This window comes from Grus americana, chromosome 26 (assembly GCF_028858705.1).
Source record: "Grus americana isolate bGruAme1 chromosome 26, bGruAme1.mat, whole genome shotgun sequence".
In the NCBI taxonomy this organism is placed as follows: domain Eukaryota; kingdom Metazoa; phylum Chordata; class Aves; order Gruiformes; family Gruidae; genus Grus; species Grus americana.
Window position 1 is genome coordinate 4727810 of NC_072877.1, and position 18323 is coordinate 4746132.

General features: G+C 57.3%; 1 protein-coding gene across 7 annotated transcripts in view; it reads right to left on the bottom strand.

The window, feature by feature from the left end:
- The window catches only part of ANK1 (ankyrin 1), a 40762-nt gene that overhangs the window by 15434 nt on the left and 7005 nt on the right, over positions 1-18323 (bottom strand). For 4 of the 7 annotated variants that reach the window (XM_054804747.1, XM_054804742.1, XM_054804750.1 and 1 more), the window contains exons 1-23: positions 17750-17922; positions 15576-15677; positions 9956-10054; positions 8782-8880; positions 8002-8100; positions 7725-7910; positions 7488-7586; positions 6800-6898; positions 6358-6456; positions 5705-5902; positions 5523-5621; positions 5057-5155; positions 4704-4802; positions 4316-4513; positions 4078-4176; positions 3889-3987; positions 2584-2781; positions 2242-2340; positions 1753-1851; positions 1333-1431; positions 1136-1228; positions 865-937; positions 444-467 (exon numbers count right to left, since the gene is read on the bottom strand). In XM_054804747.1, coding sequence (XP_054660722.1) covers positions 444-467; positions 865-937; positions 1136-1228; positions 1333-1431; positions 1753-1851; positions 2242-2340; positions 2584-2781; positions 3889-3987; positions 4078-4176; positions 4316-4513; positions 4704-4802; positions 5057-5155; positions 5523-5621; positions 5705-5902; positions 6358-6456; positions 6800-6898; positions 7488-7586; positions 7725-7910; positions 8002-8100; positions 8782-8880; positions 9956-10054; positions 15576-15677; positions 17750-17788 — 2497 coding nt within the window. In that variant the 5' untranslated portion in view covers positions 17789-17922. Of the gene's footprint in view, positions 1-443; positions 468-864; positions 938-1135; positions 1229-1332; positions 1432-1752; positions 1852-2241; positions 2341-2583; positions 2782-3888; positions 3988-4077; positions 4177-4315; positions 4514-4703; positions 4803-5056; positions 5156-5522; positions 5622-5704; positions 5903-6357; positions 6457-6799; positions 6899-7487; positions 7587-7724; positions 7911-8001; positions 8101-8781; positions 8881-9955; positions 10055-15575; positions 15678-16319; positions 16694-17749; positions 17923-18323 lie in introns of those variants that run through there. The other 3 variants (XM_054804743.1, XM_054804744.1, XM_054804745.1) reach the window with 3 other exon arrangements.

Below are 18323 nucleotides of genomic sequence, written 5' to 3' on the forward strand. Positions count from 1 at the left end.
GGTTCAGCGCTCGCCAATGCCCTGTGGGAAGGGGTCCAGCACCTCCCAAAACAGGGAGAGAGCCCCAGCAATGGGGAGGGGACCATAGCAGCACAGAGACTCTCGAGCACTCGGGTTCATCCCTGCCTTGGCCAGGACGGCACGGGGCGGTTCTGGAGGGGCACGGGAGTTTGTCACAGAACCAGGCTCTTCCGCCTACCAGGGACTGGGCCTGGGGCCAACAGGGAGCCAGGGCTCCCCCCCCAGCAGGGCGACGGCCCCACTCATGCAGTCACACCACAGCAAGCAGCACGGACACAGATGGGCAGGGCAGGATGGCAGGGCTCGCGCTGGATAGCACCAGCCCAGCAGCAAGGCTCAGCAGATGGATGTGGCGTGCGGATGGTTAGTGGCCATGGGGTGAAATGGGCCATTGAGCTGGGGCAGAGGGACACATTTCATACCCATTACTGTGACATGAGCAGTGCCTGCAAAGTAAGAAGAGGCAAAGGTGAGGTCTTAGTGGGAGGGAGCAGGAGCGGACCAGCTGCAGCCAGGCTGGGAGCTGGTACCACCCCGTGGAGCAGGGCATGGTGGGGGGGCTCTGTACGCCCAAGGGCTCTGCACGCTGTCCCTGGGGCATGGGACCATGGAGAGGCCCAGGCATATCCCTCCTGCATAGTGCAGGAAAGCACTCGAGCCAGGAGATGCCACCTTAGGAGTCTGGTGGGCTCCCCTCGTCCTCTCCGCAAGACCACTGTGGGGCCACACAGCTCCCCCACCCTGACCAACAGGAACGCCAGCGCCCGTCCCAGGGGCTGCTGCCTGCCACACTGGCCCAGCTAGCAGATCTACGGGTGGTGTGACCCAGCTCCATCCCCTCACCTTCATCTTCTGACACGTCCAGAATCTCGTCTACAGTCTCCGGGAAGCTCATGCGGTGCTTATCACCAACTGACTGTGGGAGCAGAGCGGAGTCAGAGGAGGCCAGCCCTTTGCGCGCAGCCACCTGCAGCCCCCTCCTCATGCCTCGGCTAGGCACCCAGCTGTCAGCGCTGGCCCTGCCTGCCCAGCTGCGCTCAGCGGACCTTTGCCTGGCTGCTCCCAGCCCCAGCCCTTCTCCACAGGGTCCTGGTCCCAGTCCCCAGAGGCTCACCGGGATGTCCGTTTCCTCTGTGACGATCTTGAGGACATCTGTGACAGAAATGTAGCCGAGTCGCTTTGCGATGGCCAGGGGAGTGGTGCCGTTCTGTGCAAGGAGGAAGGACTGGGTCAGCAGCAGCCACAGGGAAGCCCGGGCAGGCGCCCAAGCTTGCCACGGGGTGAGGATGTGCGGACGAGCACTATACTCACTGTGCTGATCTCATTGGGAGAGGCACCGTGCTTCAGCAGCAATGTCACAACATCTGTGTGGCCCTGCTGTGCCGCTTGGTGCAGAGGGGTGTAGCCCAGCTGCAGGGGAGGATAGAGGGTGCTGCCATCAGTTCTGGGAGTCTGCTGCCCCAGAAATGTCCCCGAGCCTCACACTGTGCTTCATGCCTAGAGCACGAGGGCAGCTCCCTCCTTTTCGGGATAAGCGAAGGGCTCTGCAGAACCCTGCACTTGCCCAGGGCTGTAGCTAGACTACAGCAGCTTCCAGCCATGGAGACAGGATGGCTTGGAGCAGTGTGAAGGAGAGAAGTGGAAGCAGGGAGGGAGGTTAAGCCTTCCCCATCAACCTGCATGCTCTTCCCCAGGGCAGAAGGGTCCCTGGAGCATAGGACATCTCTGTACCTTAGTCTTGGCATTGACATCAGCCTGGTGCTGCAGCAAAAACTTCACCAGCTTGATGTTCCCGTAGTGGCTGGCCACATGCAGCGGCGTATAGCCCATCTGAAAGACAAGATCTGGTCTCAGCCTGCCCTCAACAGTCCTTCCTGCCCTTCTGGCTTGGGTATGCTCATCCCATGGGGAAGCCCCCATGGATGAAGGATGGGGTACATGTGCTGCCTGAGAGCCCAGGACCAGGGCAGAGGGCACACTGCAGACGTTGTGCCCGGGGGTACAGGGGTGAGCTGTGGGAGCAGGCAAGAATCATCCCTCCAGGGAGGTGGGGGGGGAAGAGGAGGAAGAGTCCCCAAGACACAGACAAGATGGAAAGGACGCCTGTGAGAGGGGAAACTCTTGCACAAAGAAAAATAAAAGCAATGCTCCTCCTGGAGCAGGCCTAGAGGTAGTTCCCTCATGTTTTTCACCATAGCCATAGTCAAAGCACTACTTTACCCTGGTTGTTGCATCCACTGTGACTCCGTGTTTCACCAGAACGTCAGCAACCTGCACATGCCCCTCTTGGGCCACGAGATGGAGAGGAGTCAGGCCACTCTGCAAACAGAGGAGGTCTCAGTACAGTGACAATGCCATCACTGCAGCTCTACCAGCAGAGACTCTAAGTCAGGTCTCCAACCTGGCAAACTAACCGACGCTGTGCTGTTGGCTAGCAGACTGCTGCCCAGCGGACTGCTGCCCCAACACAGGGAGGCACTGGGGCCTGGACTGCCACCTTGTCTGCTACTCCCTGCTGGGGTGTTCACTTCCAGCCTGGCAGGATGCACCAGGACAACATACCTTGTTGCCTAGGTTGCCGTTGGCTTGTTTGGAGAAAAGCAGTGCCACCATGTCTGCATGCCCCTCCTGGGAAGCCAGGTGTAGGGGGGTGACTCCCTGCACAGATTCCGCATTTGCAGAAGCCCCGTACTGCAGCAAGCTGCTGGCCACCTCCATCTGGTTCTGTTTGGCAGCAATGTGCAGGGGGGTGTACCCGTTCTGCAGGAAGAGAGAGTCATTGCAGTGCTCACGCAGACCAGCAGGGACAGAAGGTACCACCTTCCCTCTCCAGGCCAGGTCTGCCCTTCCCAGTTGCCTCCAGAGCTCAGGGATGCAGGCTCACACTCGAACCATCTCCCTGACAGCAACTAGCCCTGACATTCAGGCCAAATCCTGCTCTCCCAGCCAAGTCAACACAGGGGTTTCAAAGACCATCTGCTTCAGGTCTGACTGATATCAACTGTCCTGGAGCTTTCCTCACATGAATTTCTACAGCAGTATTCAGCCACCTGGAGCTGTGAGAGGTCAGGGCAGACAGACACTTCCTAGAATAAGTCTCGCTGAGGTGTGGAGCAAAACTCACAATATGCAGGATTAGTACTCAGGCAGAGACTGCAGAGCCTTGAGCACTGCCTTTGCTGCCACTGCAGAAGCAAAGCAGCTGGCAGACACCCTCTGCCCAGGGTGACGCGCAGGCTGTCAGTGACGCAGAACAACAGGGGATTGGCGCCGGTACCGGCTGCTCCCGATGCCTGCCCAGCAAGTCCGCCGGTAGCCTGCACAGGGGGAGAGGGGAGTGCCAGATGGGGAGGGCCGGCACCAGCAGCCACTTGTCCGTTCTGAGGACGCAGCTACTGCAAACAACGGGGAAACTGAGGCTGCTGGTCCACTCTTTGGGGAGACATTCCCCGTGCTCAGGCAGAGCGGGGTGACTCTCACGAGCTCGTGTGTTTTCTGACTCACTGCTTCCCAGCTGCGTGCAAACATTCGCGTGTGGTTTCCCAAACCGCCAGACCGCAGTGCTGCTCGGCAGGGCTTGCTATGGAAACACGTGCCCAAGCAACAGCCACAATGCTGCCAGCAGGGACTATCCCTGACTTAGCCTGTCTGCTGGGACAGGATGGCTGCCAGCACCCCTGCCTGCCCCACATGCTGGTGCAAGGGACAGGCAGGCACGAGCAGCAGGCATGGAGAGTGGCTGGTGGTGATCGGGTCCTTGTACGCTCCCTGAGTGTCAGGGTTGAGGAGCAATGCTGGCCCCAGGCTGACATGTATTGGACACATGACACGTCCCCACATCCCCAGGGGCACCCAGACCGGCCTTACCCATGCTGAGCTGTGTGGAGAGCTCCCTTTGGGAAGCAGCAGCTTGACGATCTCCAGGTTGTTGTGGTGCACAGCCACGTGCAGCGGGGTCAGGCCATTCTGGGGAGGGGGAGAGGGCACAGACAGGTGAGACAGAGCCTCTCGCCATACCACACCGCTCTTTCCCACTGCCACAGGAGCAGCACTCACCTTCCCTGCTGCATTGGGGTGAGCGTCACGTGCCAGCAGCAGCTCTGCCACATCCACCTTCCCGTACTTGGCTGCAACGTGGAGAGGGGTAAATCCTTTCTGAGGAGAAAGGCAGCCCATCACAGGGTGCACAGGAATGAGAAGAGCACTGGCACATGTGCAGAAGGGATGCTGCGGCACAGGAGGAGGTTGCCCCTCCTGGGTCACGCCTTCAGTGGCAGTGGCCACAGCAGCCTACCTTGGTCATGCAGGTCTGTGAAGCCCCCTTCTCCAGCAGGGCCAGTGCCGTGTCCACATGCCCCTCTCTGGCGGTGATGTGCAGGGGTGTGTGCCCCGCTGTTGTGGCCAGGTTGGGGTTGGCATTGTTCTCCAGCAGGAGTTTGACCATGCTGGTGTGGCCGATGCGTGCAGCACAGTGCAGCGGAGTCTGGTCATCCTGCGAGGGAGGCAGAGAAACTATTTTAGCAGACCTGGACCAGTCCCTTGCTTGCCATGCCGAAGGGGCCCCGGCCCTGCTCCTGCTGTTGCACAGCCCCTGACAAGCCAGGCTCTTGGCAGGCGAGAGTGAAGAAACCAGCACCAGCTGCTCCCAGAGCTGGACTATCATGCATGTTCTCTGTACCTACCTTGGCCTTGGCATTGGCTTTGGCTTTGTTCTGCAGCAGGTACTTTGCCACATCTGTGTGCCCGGCTCTGGCTGCCATGTGTAGAGGTGTCTCCACTTTCTGCACCAAGGACAGGATAAAGTGGTGAGGTCACAGGAGGGGATATGCCTTCCTGCCATAATTCCTCTGGTCTGAGCACAGGAGAGCAGTGCCCACAATCTTTTGTGGCCCATACTGATTCCTCCTGCCAGCACAAAGTGGGGGGCACCAAGGATTGCTCAGGAGAGCGGAGAGAGCAGGACTCGGACAACCCCCACCTCCTGCTGGACCCCGCCATGCTGAGTTCCCACAGCCCCAGCCAGAGTGGGACTCACCACATTGGACACATTAGGAGAGGCTCCACGCTGCAGCAGGGTCTTGACGATGGGCAGGTGCCCCATGAAGGCAGCCACATGCAGGGGGGTCAGGCCGGACTGTGGAGAGAAAGGGGTCAGGAGCCAAGATGGGGGCTGATGGCCTTGCCAGCATCTCTTCCTGCCCCCTCCCTGGGGCACGCTCCAGCACAGAGGCAAACTCTGGGTCCCCAATCTGGCACCAGCACCCTGGCAGGTGAGCTGAGGGGAACACGAAGAGCTGCTGCCTCCCCTGCAGTTCCCCTGCCCCGTAGGGAGCAGGCTGTAGGGGGATGCTGCCAGGCTCAACAGGTCCTGAGCTGCAAAGAGCTCTAAGCCACAATGAAGAAGGTGCCAGCAGAGGCATCGGGGCCATCATCCCCTGCAGCGCTGCCTGCTCTGCACAGCCAGTAGCAGGAGAGCTGGGGCTGGGCTGCAGCCCACCTACCTCCGTGACGGCATCGATGGAGGCACCTGTCTTCAGCAGTAGTTCCATCACCCGGATGTGATTCTTCTTGCAGGCAATATGGAGGGGTGTGAAGCCATTCTGCAGACGGACAGATGGACAGTCATTTGTGGGAACACTCTCCCTCTCCCCTGCCTCAGCCCTGCCTGCCCCTCCTCACTCACCAGGGCTCGGGAGTTGGGCTTGGCCCCCTTCTCCACCAGAAGCTTGGCCACTCGGTGGTGCCCGCAGTGCGCGGCCACGTGCAGTGGCGTTAGGTGGTCCAGGGTGATGTCGTCGATCTCGGCGCTGTACTGCAGGAGCAGGCGCACGCAGTCCAGGTGGTCACCCTGCGCTGCCATGTGGATCGGCGACAAGCCATTCTGCAACCGCAGAGCGGGACCTTAGGGCTGGGCCAGGAGGGGGACCAGGCACCCCACCCAGCCCCTGCCTCGCTCCCCTGGCCACAGCTCTGGCGCAGAAGAGATGGCATGTTCCCCAGGGTGCTACCAGATTGGAGCCCCAAAATCCCTCACTGAGACTTACAGGGGAGCAATGCTGAGCAGAGGGCAGGGCCTGAAGAGCTGCTGCCGTGGGGCAGGTTGTCCCCAGGCCATCCCCTTCTCAGGGCTGGTCCCTTTGAAGCATGCAGCCCTCAGGCAAAGGGCTCCAGCAAGAGCCAAGGAGCAGGTCAGGAAGCTCCTTGCCCTTTGGCAGGTCAAAACCTCAGCCCCAGCCCAGCCACTGGTGGCATCCAGCAACTGTGCACAGCTTCTTACGCCCCTGTGCTGCCCTGGGACCTGGCACCAAGCACAGCCCCAGAGAGTCCCATGGGTACCTTGGTTTTGGCTTGAATAGGAGCCCCGTGGTCCAGCAGGATCTCTGCAATTCGCACGTGCCCATTGCGAGCTGCACAGTGGAGAGGGGTCAGCTCATCCTGGGGAGAGAGAAGGGTTCAAGGGCTCAGCATGGGCAAGGAAGGGCAGGGCTCCCCTCAGGCAGGAGAGTAGCAGGGACTTTGGAGTTGTTTGCAAAATAAGGCAAAACTGAGCCTGCCCTCAGCCCCCAGGGTACACCCACTGTGGCCATGCAGCCTCCTCTCACGTCTATGTGCACCAGTGAAAAACCTGGTCCGCCCCACCAGGGACCTTCCCTCACACTCCCAGCAAGATGCTCACAGGGTATGCACCAGGCAGTGCAGCACGGCAGTGCTCCCTGGACACAAGGAGAAGGGAGGGAGACGGCCCGCGTACTTGCTGGTGATTCAGAAGCAGTCTCACCTTGGTCCTTGTCTCTATCTGGGCCCCGCGGTCCAGCAGCAGCCGTACCATGATGATGTTGCCCCGGCGGGAGGCTATGTGCAGGGGAGTGATCCCGTTCTGACAGAAGGAACGGCAGTCTGTTAGAGGGAGCAACCCCTTCTCTTTCTCCTGAGGGGCTGCAAGGAGGCACGGGGGCAAACAAAGGGGAGAGGGCAGGGGAGAGCTAAATCCCTGCCCAGGGACAGTGCAGGGGAACAGCTTGTTTCACAGGGCTGGGAGAGAGGGTGAGCACCTGCTCCTGCCTGCAGCTAAAGGCTGTGGACAGAAGCTGCACAGAGCTCGCAGGAAAGGACCAGCTCACGGATTTGGCTGTGCCCATGGGACTGGAAGAGGCACGCCAGCTGCAGGGACTATAAGCTCTGCCCTGCAGTGACAGCACCAGCTTTCCCTCAGCTTAGACACAAGGTCCCAAGAGCTTTCCAGGGATGCATGGCTGCATCCAACAGAGGGGAGACAGTAGAAAATGCCCACAGCGGTTATTAATGGCAACTCCCCAGACATGCACCAGTGTGCTACCTTCTGCGTGGTCCCACCTCACCAGCATACCCTGGCAGCTGCTGCTGCACCTACATGGAAAGGAGGCGCAGCATCCTCCTCTGGTGCCGGAGCAGTGTCAGTCCCAGCACTCTTCCCACTTTGCACTCACCTGGGGTGTGAAGTTGACGCTGGCTCCACGGTTCAGCAGTAATTGGGCCACACTGAGATTCTCGTAGTGGGCTGCAATGTGCAAGGGGGTAAATCCAGTCTAGGGGAAAGAAGGAGGGATCAGCCCAGCCAGACACATGCTCCCTGCTGAAAGGATGGATAAATACAGCATACCAAGCTGCTGTTCTCCCTGGGGATGTGGGAAAACTCCCAGAGACAGGATGGGAAAGCCACACACCTTGGAGAGGACATCAGCATTGGGGTCATTCTGCAGCAGCACGGCAGCTGTGCGAGTGTCATCGTTGCGGGCTGCAATGTGCAGGGCAGGCAGACGGACCTTACCCTTTGTCCCATAGTTGATAAGGTGAGCAACCACATTCTCATGCCCTTGCTGCAGAGCCACAGCTAGTGGCGTGAAGCCGTCCTGCCAAGGAGAGGCAGGTGAGAGGGGGAGAGCCGAGGAGCCACAGCAGCCCCAACAAGCAGGGCCCTAGAGTCCTCCCCAAGGATCTCACCTCTGTGGCTACATTCTGGTTGGCTCCATTTTCCAGCAAGAACTTGACAACTTCCAGGTGGTTTTCCTGCGCTGCCATGTAGAGGGGTGTGAAGCCTTTCTGCAAACACAGGGCCATACACATCAACACAACTCTTCCTCAAGTTTCTCAAGCCCCTTGCAGACCTACACCCCATCAACGTCCACACCCTCAGCTCATTGAACTGGGGCAAAAGCATACACAGCGTGGGTGGGAAAAAGGAAAAACCGGCAGTGGTGGAACAATCATAGAGAGCTGGAGCCCAAGGGTCCCCACATCCAGAAAGAACCAGGGGATGCTTCACAACAGTCAACCCAGGAGACACTGCCTTCCACTACTCTCCCTTGCTTCAGGGATGTTTCTCCCATCAGGCAAAAGCTAAAGAGCTTGCAGCCCCACCAGGCCCAAGAAAGAGAGAATGAAGCAGGGCTGCAGAGGTTGCTGAAGACCTCATGGCTGTGCCAGGGACACATTGGTCATGAGTCCTCCCAGCATGAGTTCAGCATGCTTGTGTGTGCTGCCATGGCTTCCCTCAGCAGAGGGACCCTGCTGGTCTCCCCATATCCCTCAAGACTCCCTCCACACCACTCACACGCTCATCTTCTTTCAGGAGTCTGGCAGAGCAGTCCTTGCCCCTGAACAGGACTAGAGAGAAACTGTAAAGGGTTCCTGAAGTGCCCATGCTGGGCACAGTTCCCACCATGAGGACACCACCATCGTGCATGCTGGGTGCTTTTCCCACCCCAGCCCAGGTCACTCTACCTGTGACTGTGCATTGACGTTCGCCCCGTAGTTCACCAGTTCCCGGACCACGTCCTGTTGTCCAGCCAGGGCAGCAATGTGCAGGGCTGTGTTTCCTTTCTGAAAGACACCACAGGGCAGCGCTCAGGGGCCGGAGCAGCCCAGGATGCCGGGGAAAGCTGGGCCTGACGTGTGCTAACACGCGTGCAGAGCTGCTGGCCAGGGGATGCCTGTGGGGCCATGCAGCCCTTGCTCCATGCCCCATCCCTGCTACACCAGGGACAGCTAGCCTTCACATTTGCTGGCCAGGAAAGAGAGTGATTTCATCTTTCCCATGCAGTTACTGGCAGCAAAAAGCTGCGTGCATCGTCAGGCTCTGTGTATCTCCAGCACCGAGAGATGAGGAGGGGAGGGAGGATGGGGGAGCTGAGCTGGCAGTCTTCAGGCAAAACTGCAGTGTGTGCCCTGGTAGCCAAGGCATCCCAGCAGAGCTAAGGGACAATAAGCAGGCTGGAAAATGCAGACACAGGCTCTTCCGGCTTGTGCCTTTGGGTGGTGTGGCAGAATGCCAGACTCTGCTCTGCACCCCGAGCCCTGCTCAGAGCACCGGGGAGGTGGCAAGCCAGGCCCCCTCCTGCTCTCACAGCCCTTCAGATGGTGCTGGAGGCTGCTCATTTGTCAGCCCTGCTTGTTTGCGTTGTTGCCTCGCTTGTCAGCGAGCAAGAACCACACCCCACTGTGGTGATGCAGGGAGAGAATGACATGTTATTTACGGAGCACCAGAGCTCTCCAGGCTTGCAACAACGGTACCGAGGCCACCTCGGTGTTGCAGCACACAGGGGCTGCCCTGTGGCAGCGAGGGCTGACCTGAGCCAGCAGCCAGCGCTGGGAAGAGATGCGAGTGAAGACAGCACTAGCACGCGTTGTGGCTTCTGTTACTCCCCTCTTGAGCTCACGGTGGTCCCCATGACGCCCACGGGGGAGAGACAGGGGTGGAGGTGCCCAGCACAGCTTTAACTGCGCTGCAATCAGAGCCTGGTCCCCAGGCCCCTGCCCGGCAGCACTGCCACCAGCACAGCCTTTCCAGGGGCGAAAGCAAACGGCGTGATTCACTGCTCAGCTAGTGCTGGTGTGTCTGGCAGCAACGGCAGGGTGTGGAGTTGTGACGAACGTGACCGCACTCCCTTGTCCTCACCTTGGTCGTTGTCTCCAAAACGATCTCCTTGTGCAGCAGCTCCACCACCATTTTGACGTGACCCTCCTTGGAGGCCAGGTGCAAGGCGTTCAGCCCATTCTGGAGGGAGCAAAGGTAGAAGAGGGCATTAGTCCATCTGCTGGGGCTCTCCAGGGAACCCCCTACTCTGAGCTCCTGTGCAGACACAACTGTGGGCACTTGGCCCACACTGGAGAAGGTCCAGGCTGGTGGGAGCAGGAGCTGTTGCTTTGCCCTCGAGACCTGTGCTGGCATGACAGCCACGTTCAGCTCCATGCTGCCAGGGCAACTACACGCAGCTGAACGCTGAGTTGCTGACTAACGCTGGAGGTTTCTCCATGAGCAAAACACGCAGCCCCCGTAGATGATTTCCTATGGATGGGTGGCACTACAGCTCAGCGTGTGTGTGTTTGGTGCCACAGGCACTGTTTCAGTCCTCCCTGCTCACGATGCACCCCTGATGTCAACTCCTGTCTTTTTGCTCAAGTGACTTTCCTTGGGGTGCCCCTCCCTGTGATCGCCTGCTCGCAGTCAGGCTTTTCAAACCCAAAGCACAGAGCTGAGCTTTGTGCATGGCCCAGAGCGAGGATGCACCAGAGCTGCTGTGTAAGCGCACATACAAACCTTAAACTTTAACACACAGACAGAAATGCAGTGACAAGCTCTGCCTGGGACAACGATTTTACTGAGCAGCAGCCAAATTTAATTCACTACAGTTCAGGAGCTTCCAGTCTAGCAGCTGGCTTCTTCCTGGCCTTGCAGATTGCCCACCAACAGCCCCGTCCTGCAGCCCATGCTCAGCAGAGGGTCGACTTTGCTCCCTCAGAGTTTAGCTGCAGCAAAGGATGCAGAGAAGATGTTGGCTGTGCCACTGCTAAGCTCTACCAGTTCCAGAAAGCTCCCAAACAACTGAAGTGGCTTCTCAGGAACATCTCTGCGTGTGCCTCAGTTTAGCTCACCTTTTCCTACACATGGAACCTGAGCACTAGGAGCAAAGGGCTGGCCGGTGCCCTTTTAGCATCCCTGGGCTGTCAGAAGGAAGCGTCAAGCCAGTCAGCACCCTAGAGGCTGCTAAGACAGCTCCTGCTCCATTATTTCTGACACTCTCTTCCGTTTCCCAGATGTGAACAAAAGGGCTGGGATATTTGCTGGCAAAGAAGTTAAATACTTGCAGGCAATTTCAGATGTCACTTTTTTCCCCCACAATGCAAACTTCCCTTGTCCCTCACTTCTCCTGGGTGGATGCACTATGTTTACTCACCCCTACGCAATGCTGTCACGTGGCAGAGAGCCGCCAGCTCCCTGGGAGCACACAGTCCTGCCCAAGTACTCCACCTCCCAACCATCTGTTTCAGCTTCTGTAGAGTACTGGAAGGTCACTTCACAGAATTGCTTCATCCCCACCTGAATTATAGGTAGGGGAGCAGAAAATGCCCGGGGAGGCTCCAGTTCCAGCTCTCAACACTCCAGTTAAACTTAAAACAGCTTCAAGAGTGTTATCAAACTGGAAAAAGTTTTTCCACCTTCTCTCACTCAAAGAACCAGCTATCCAGGATCATAGTCAGAGAGTCACAGATTCTTTTGCTCAACTCTGATGACAGCACGAAGAGCAAAAACCTAAAAATCCACAGGCTCCCTCAGCACACCAACACCAAAGTCCCCTAGAGCCTCAAGCACAAAAGGCTTTTCCAAGGGAAAATGAAGTAGGAATGCTGCAACACCCACAGAAGAGCCACCAAAAGGAAACGCTCCCCAACCAGGCCTGGCTACGTTGAACCCATCACCTCGGTCAAGCCCAGCTTCTTTGACCAAAACACACCTACACAACCCATACAGATGGTCACTGACACCCTTACCTTCGTGAGCTCACAAGTTGCATACGTGGCCACAGACACACACGCTTTTTCTCGGTTATGCTCACACAACAAATGCCTGGAGTGCAAGACCACAGATGCTCGGTTGCTCTCCTCAGCACATATGCCCTTTTATGCAAGGGATTCATAAATAACCTTCTGAAAGCTGAAAACCTGTGAGGAATCATTATTCTCTGGCCTTACAGCAATAAGCGCAATGTTTGCAGAAGATCATTTCCCAGCGGCCCATCGATATTTCTGCTCCGGGAACAATACAGCCTGTTTTGCACATTTGCTTTGGCTTGACAGCTCATCTGACCCAAAACCACCACAGGATGTGCTTAATTTGAAAGGTGCTGTATTCCCCTCACTAAGTGCCGCAAATGCTTCCCAGAAATCCCAGTCGCTGGCTGTCAATGCGACAAACGCAGCCTCAACGAAAACACAAAATGCGGGACTTTGCACTTAGCCTGGATTGCCCATCGGGACTGAGTGGCCACCCCAACAGAGACTATCTCCTGGCACCCATGTGCTAGCACAGCTCTGTTCCCTGCTGGTGAGGGTCCTGGCAGCAAGGCGTGCTCATCCTCAGGCCTCCAGCTCCTCAGGGATGAGATGGGAGCGTGCAGGAATTCGAAACACGAGAGAGGTGGATGATGAAGACACTGATGTAGATGGCGGCAATGAAGGGGATGACATCGGCGGCATGAAGATCAGATGGCATGTCAAGGTCTCTGCACTTGAGTAAGAATACAGGGCCTGTGGGATAGGTCTGACCACATATATCCCTCTTTATTCTATACAGGACATGTGAGGTTGGACCTTTCCCACAGGTCTGATATTCCTCAGAAGGAAACCCCAAAGTGCCATCTAACCTTGGGGAGATGGCAGGAACCAGTGCAAAGACGTCACTGAAAGAAGTGCCTCATACTGTTGTAGCCACGTGCTCCCTGTCAATGTGGTAAATCCCCCCACCAACACCAGAAATCTGGCTGGAAACAGGACTCGCAGCCAGGCAGTGGAGACAGTTGATGACTGACCATCTCTCTGGGTGAGGAAGAAGTTCAAAGCCATCATCTTCAGCTTGTGGCTGGGTGTCCTTGTTTTAATTCTTTGCAGAGCCCTCTCCAGAACCACATATTCCTCTGCACTAGAACTGTACAGGAGCAGTGGACGTAGAAATCCTCCCTCTGCTTTTAGGCTTGTCATCGGAAGTGAGTGAACATCCGTAGCGCACTCTGCTTGTGGAATCTCCCATCTCAGAAGGCGTGGGCCAGCGTGGCCAAACACAGCCCCCACCTACTCTTGCCCTTCTCCTCCAGACGCCTGCAAAAACTGCCAGGAGGGAATTCTCCGAGCCACTTGTGAACAGGCACAGAAAGATGATTTTCCCTGCCAGGCTCCGCTGCAGCCTCTGCACGCACAGGGCACACACGAATGTGCCGCACATGGCAGCATCCCCAGAAAGTGGCACAGACGTCAGCAGCAGGATCTCCCTGCTCCTTGTGACTTGCTTTCCCAAAGGTCTGTAAGGGAGCAGTGGGTACATTAAACACCTATTTGTCTCTGCTCATTCGTAGCTAAGCGTTTGGAAGCAGGAGCAGTGTGACTGCTTCCAGCGACTGGCCCGCTGCTGTGGCTCAATTACAGGGGCTTCTGCTCCCCCGGGAGAGACTAAGGGAGCAGCAGTTGGGTTGAATGACTGGGTCAAATTCTGAAACGAAGCACAGCAACTTGCAAGATCCTGCCAGGTGCACGCACATGAGCTGCTCCTTGCCGAGTGAAAGCCAAATCCTGCAGCCCATTGCTAAGAGCTTGTCACACAGCCTCTCCTCTTTTCAAACCATGTACATCTCCAAAATGGTTATGAGGTCAGAGACTGTGACACACCAACAGGACCCCATGGAAAAGCTGATCTTCAAAGGATTCTGAAACTGAAAATGTTCTACCTCTTCTTCCTACAAGATCCCTCTGATCTAAATCCCATAAGTCCTCACACAGCCCCAGGACAGAAGTCTTTAAGAGTATCTGGATGCTGATTATGAATAAATAATCCAGATAATACAGTGATGAACAAAATGAGCATCTCCTGAGCTTTCCTCGAACTTCATCTAGTGTCCCAGAGAGCAGAATGCAAGCTGCAGTGTGCCCCAGGGGCCTGCAGAAGCCCAGCATCCCTGCACAGTGCTATCAGTCCGAAAAGAAAAGGAGACGGTGACATTTCCTGGGGGAACCTGTCTGCAGTAACTGCACTGGCCACTGCAGTGCACAAATCAGTAGCTCTGAACTACGCTTGGCTTGGGGACCCGATGCTGAACCAGGTGAATATACATTTGTGCTACCTGCTGAGTCAGCCTCCCCAGCATCACTACTGCTCTGGAAAGGAGCCCACAGTTCAGTCTGTCCGTCCCCCTGCTCAGCCCACGGCCCCCGAGTCTCTCCCTGCGGCACCTACCCCTATTCAGGCACTTGGCAGCTACACAGATACAAAACGTTCTGTCGACAATGTGCAAACAGTTCCTCCGTGCCTGCAGCTCTCCTTTCCTGGGGCAGATCTGTCTCTGCTCTGGGCTAGGAGGGGCTCCACCTGCCCAACCCCTCCCAAGCCACCAAGACTGGCATTTTGCAAACATCCCCTGCTTGCGTTAAGCTGCAGCTTCTGGTAATCTGAAAGCCTGAGCGTTGCAGGCAAGGGGAATATCCTCAAGAGTGATTCCTGCGATGTCCCAGCCACCGTGCTGCACTCTCCACAGCTATCTCCTCTGCCCTCTGATAAGCAGCTGAACCCCTTGAGCTGTCCCACTTGCGTGTCACCCTAAAGGAGCCTCAGATCTCCCTCTCTGCGTATCTGTTAATGCCCTTTGCTACACTCCAGCCAGGTTCCCCAGATCTTTATAGCCGTTGCTGCCCTCCCTGCCCCAAAGACAACTGGTCCAGATCTGCCTTCTGGCTAGCTGTTTTCCTCAGGACCTGTTTCCACCCATCTCAGCTGTGGAAGCCTCCCCAAGCAAGGGACAGCTCGCATGCTGCAGTCTGCCCTGCGCGGCCTCTCCCCTGAGCTCAATTCCGGTTAGGAGCCCCTGTGCCAGCTGCCTGGCATGGACAAGGGGCTGCAGGTTGCCTGGAGCCTGGCAGGGGGTGGTGCAGGTGAGAGGAGGATGGGGTCTGCCAGGACACTCGACTCTGCACCCCAGGGATTCCCTCACCGTGCTGGCAGTCATGGCTCCACGCTCTGCCAGGGTGGTGCGTGCCTACCCCTCATCCGGGCATGCCACAGCTCTGGATGCACGTGCCTGGAGACTGCACGATGCCTTTGCAAAGGAGATCATCCCCAGGAAATCCCCTCCGCACAGCAAAGTTGCCGTTGCACCCCATCTAACACAGCACCTCTTCCATCTCACCCCCAGAGGCTTCGTCAGGAGCCAGGCTCATCAGGTGCAGAAGGGAGTGGGGTCAGGACAGGCAGCCTCTCCCACAAAAATTTTAACCTTCCTCTGCCAGGCAGCTTATTACCAGCCAACTTACACCCTGCTCCATGGCAGGTAGGACTGTGGGATCAGGGCAGGTACTCCCAATCAACTACGCAGAGCGGAGCAAGAGAGCAGCCATGGGGAACATCCCTGCCTCCATCTTAGGGGAGCAGTGGAAGAAGGGGTGCAGTGACTGTCTCTGGGCCTGGGGGAGCCACCGCGTGGCACATTTTCACGTGAACTGGAGACGGTACCAGAAGCCCTGTGGGTTTCACCTACCTGGTTACAGGTGTTAATATCTACCCCGTTCCTGAGGTGATCCAAAGCTTTGTCCAGATTTCCGGATCTTGCAGCTCTCAAGAAACTGGTTGCAGCATCAGCCTTGGGGAAAAAAAGAAAAAGCATGAGACTCAGAGTCACCTTGTTCTCCCCCATCACCAGCACAGGGCCAGCTCCTCACTCAGTTGCAGAGAACATGACTACAGAGATCAGCCTGAAAAGGCAGAGGCCGGGCAGGTCAAGGTGTGAGCTTCTGGGACAGACTGAGGTGCCCCAAATCAGACGGCAGGAAGCAGGGCTGGGACCTGGACAGCATCCAGATGACGGGGCAGGAGAGCCACACGAGCTCTGCATCCAGATGACGGGGCAGGAGAGCCACACGAGCTCTGCAGCTTGTCCCAGCACTGCAGGCGGGGTAGGGAGGAAGCTCTAAGGGGACTCCTGCAATCATGGCAGCCTCTCGTGGCCCAGGAAACGCCTCTGTGTCCTGGCTGAGAGACTGCAGCGATGGACGAGGCCTGGACTGCAGCTGTGGTGAGCCCACCCTGCGGTGGTGAGTTCAAGTACCGGCACCAAGGGACAATGGTCCCAGCCAGGAAAGTCGTGACTCTCTTTTCCGACAGAAACAAGGCAGTACCTCCCTGCACCACTAAAACACAGCCACTCCAGGCAAGGCACAGCAATATTTCAAGCAACACTATTTAGCAGTGTAAGGCAGCAAATTAAGAGCACAGGATGGCTCACCAGAAGCTGGAGAACAGCAGGGTGGAAATGCAGTGACATGGCTCTGAGAGGCTGGGACCTTGAACTGGTAACTATGAGCTGCCGGCTAGGTCCTGCTCAAAGGGCACTCTGCAGCAAAGAGCCATGAGACGTCCATGGCAGGTACACAGGACACACTCCTCTGCCTTCAGCTCCAACAGAAAATCAGAACCCTCTTGTACCGCTCACGTTGGGACTGATCAAGGGACCTGCTGTGCTACGAGAGCCTACATCCTGCCATCCCAGGCCTTCCTGTAGTGCCCACAGCCTGGCTGCAGAGGAGCACCCAGGATTAGGAAGCTCCTGGACAGGAACTGGAAGCAGCATGGCCACAGAGGACAGCACTGGAGGCAGACCTAGGCAGGATGATGCACCACATGGGTTCAGGGCTTCTCTCTTCCCTTCTCTTTGCAGTCTCAGCCATTTGAATTTGGACTTTGGAGCAGCGCAACTTGGCTGCCTTCTGCTCTCGTCCATCTGCCTCCCCCAACCCATCCTTTCTGCCCAACCTTCCTACCCTAGAGAAAGGTAGCCACGCCCTGGACCCACCACCCTGCCACCCCTGCAGAAGGCAGTCCCACAGACGGGGTGTCCTGGCCCCCGCCGTGCCGGGCACACCCTGCAGAACTCAGCCCCGGCTCCCACAGCAGCGGCCAGGTGCCATGGCCCGTTCTGGGGCAGCCCATGGGGTCAGAGGGACAGGTGGCGGAGGGCAGCACCACCATGCCCTGTCCCCGTGCGCAGCCTCCACACGCAGGGGAACACGTGCTGATCTCATGATGACCTGTGCCAGCTGGCTCCGCTTGCTACCACCTCAGAGGAGAGCCCTGTCCACCTGGGAAGAGCTCCCAGAGTCTCAGCAGAGCTGCCAGCTTTGTGGAGGGCTGTGAGCACAGAGGAGACACGACGTAGCACCTCAGTGCTCTGCGTGTGCAGGATGATCTACCGTAAGAGGCAGAAGGCAGCACCAGCGCTGTGCTTAGCAGTGCATGTTTGTGCTCTGAGCCCCTGCGTGCTGTCTGCGGTCTAGCGAGGAAACACTGACAGCTTCAAGCAACAGGTTGAATGCGAAGAGCTTTTCCAGCTCCAGACTCCACTAGAAGCCTCTGCATATCGGGTCAGGATCAATGACAGGGCAGCACCTCAGCTATGCTGCCGGCATGCCAGTCACAGCATGGACCTTCAACAGCAAACACCTTGGAAAGTCAAAGCACAGCTCAGCCAGGCTCTCCCACCCATGGGACACACATGGAGCTGCGAAGATTAAAATGGTAAAACTCTACAGGCTCCAGCAGCAAAGGGGCTCCCAAAGCCCCAGCACGCCCAGCAGCAGAGACTACAGGCAGAAAGCAAGCAGAAAAGCAAAGCGGAGGTCTCTGTGGGTACGAAGGAGAAGTGCATTGTATACTCACAGCCACGTCTGGACCGGACCTGCGCTTTCGTGCTGCCATAGTCCGGCACTTCAGCTGAAACCTGAGCCTGGTGTCCCCTCTCTCCCTCCTTGGTTATCTACTCCCCAGCTTTGAGAGAGCCAGTGAGTTACATTGCATTCTATCTAAAAATACAGGCTCCCTCCTCGCTCCAACGCAGACCCTGCAGGGATCGCCAGCCGCTAATGGAATTTGTTCATTTTCTCTCCATTATTGTGTCAGACAGGATATTTAATACCAAGCCACCTCCGGAAAGCAGCTGACTGCTGCCAAGTGCAGGGAGCGGGTCAGAGCTGCAGGTACCACCTCGGGAACAGCAGAGAAAGAGCAGCCCCACAGACGTGCCCAGGAGCCTGGCATTTCACAGGTAACACCTGCGACAGCGGAGAGGGATCGCGGTTCCCTCCCAACCCTCTGGATTCTGGGGGTCAGGGCCTTGGGGAACGTGCTGAGGGTTGAGTGCTTCAGAGGTACTGCCCTTCTGCTCCCCATGCTCAGCACGCACCCGTCAGGGATGCACACAGAGATGCAGGATGTCAGACACAAGCAGTCAGAC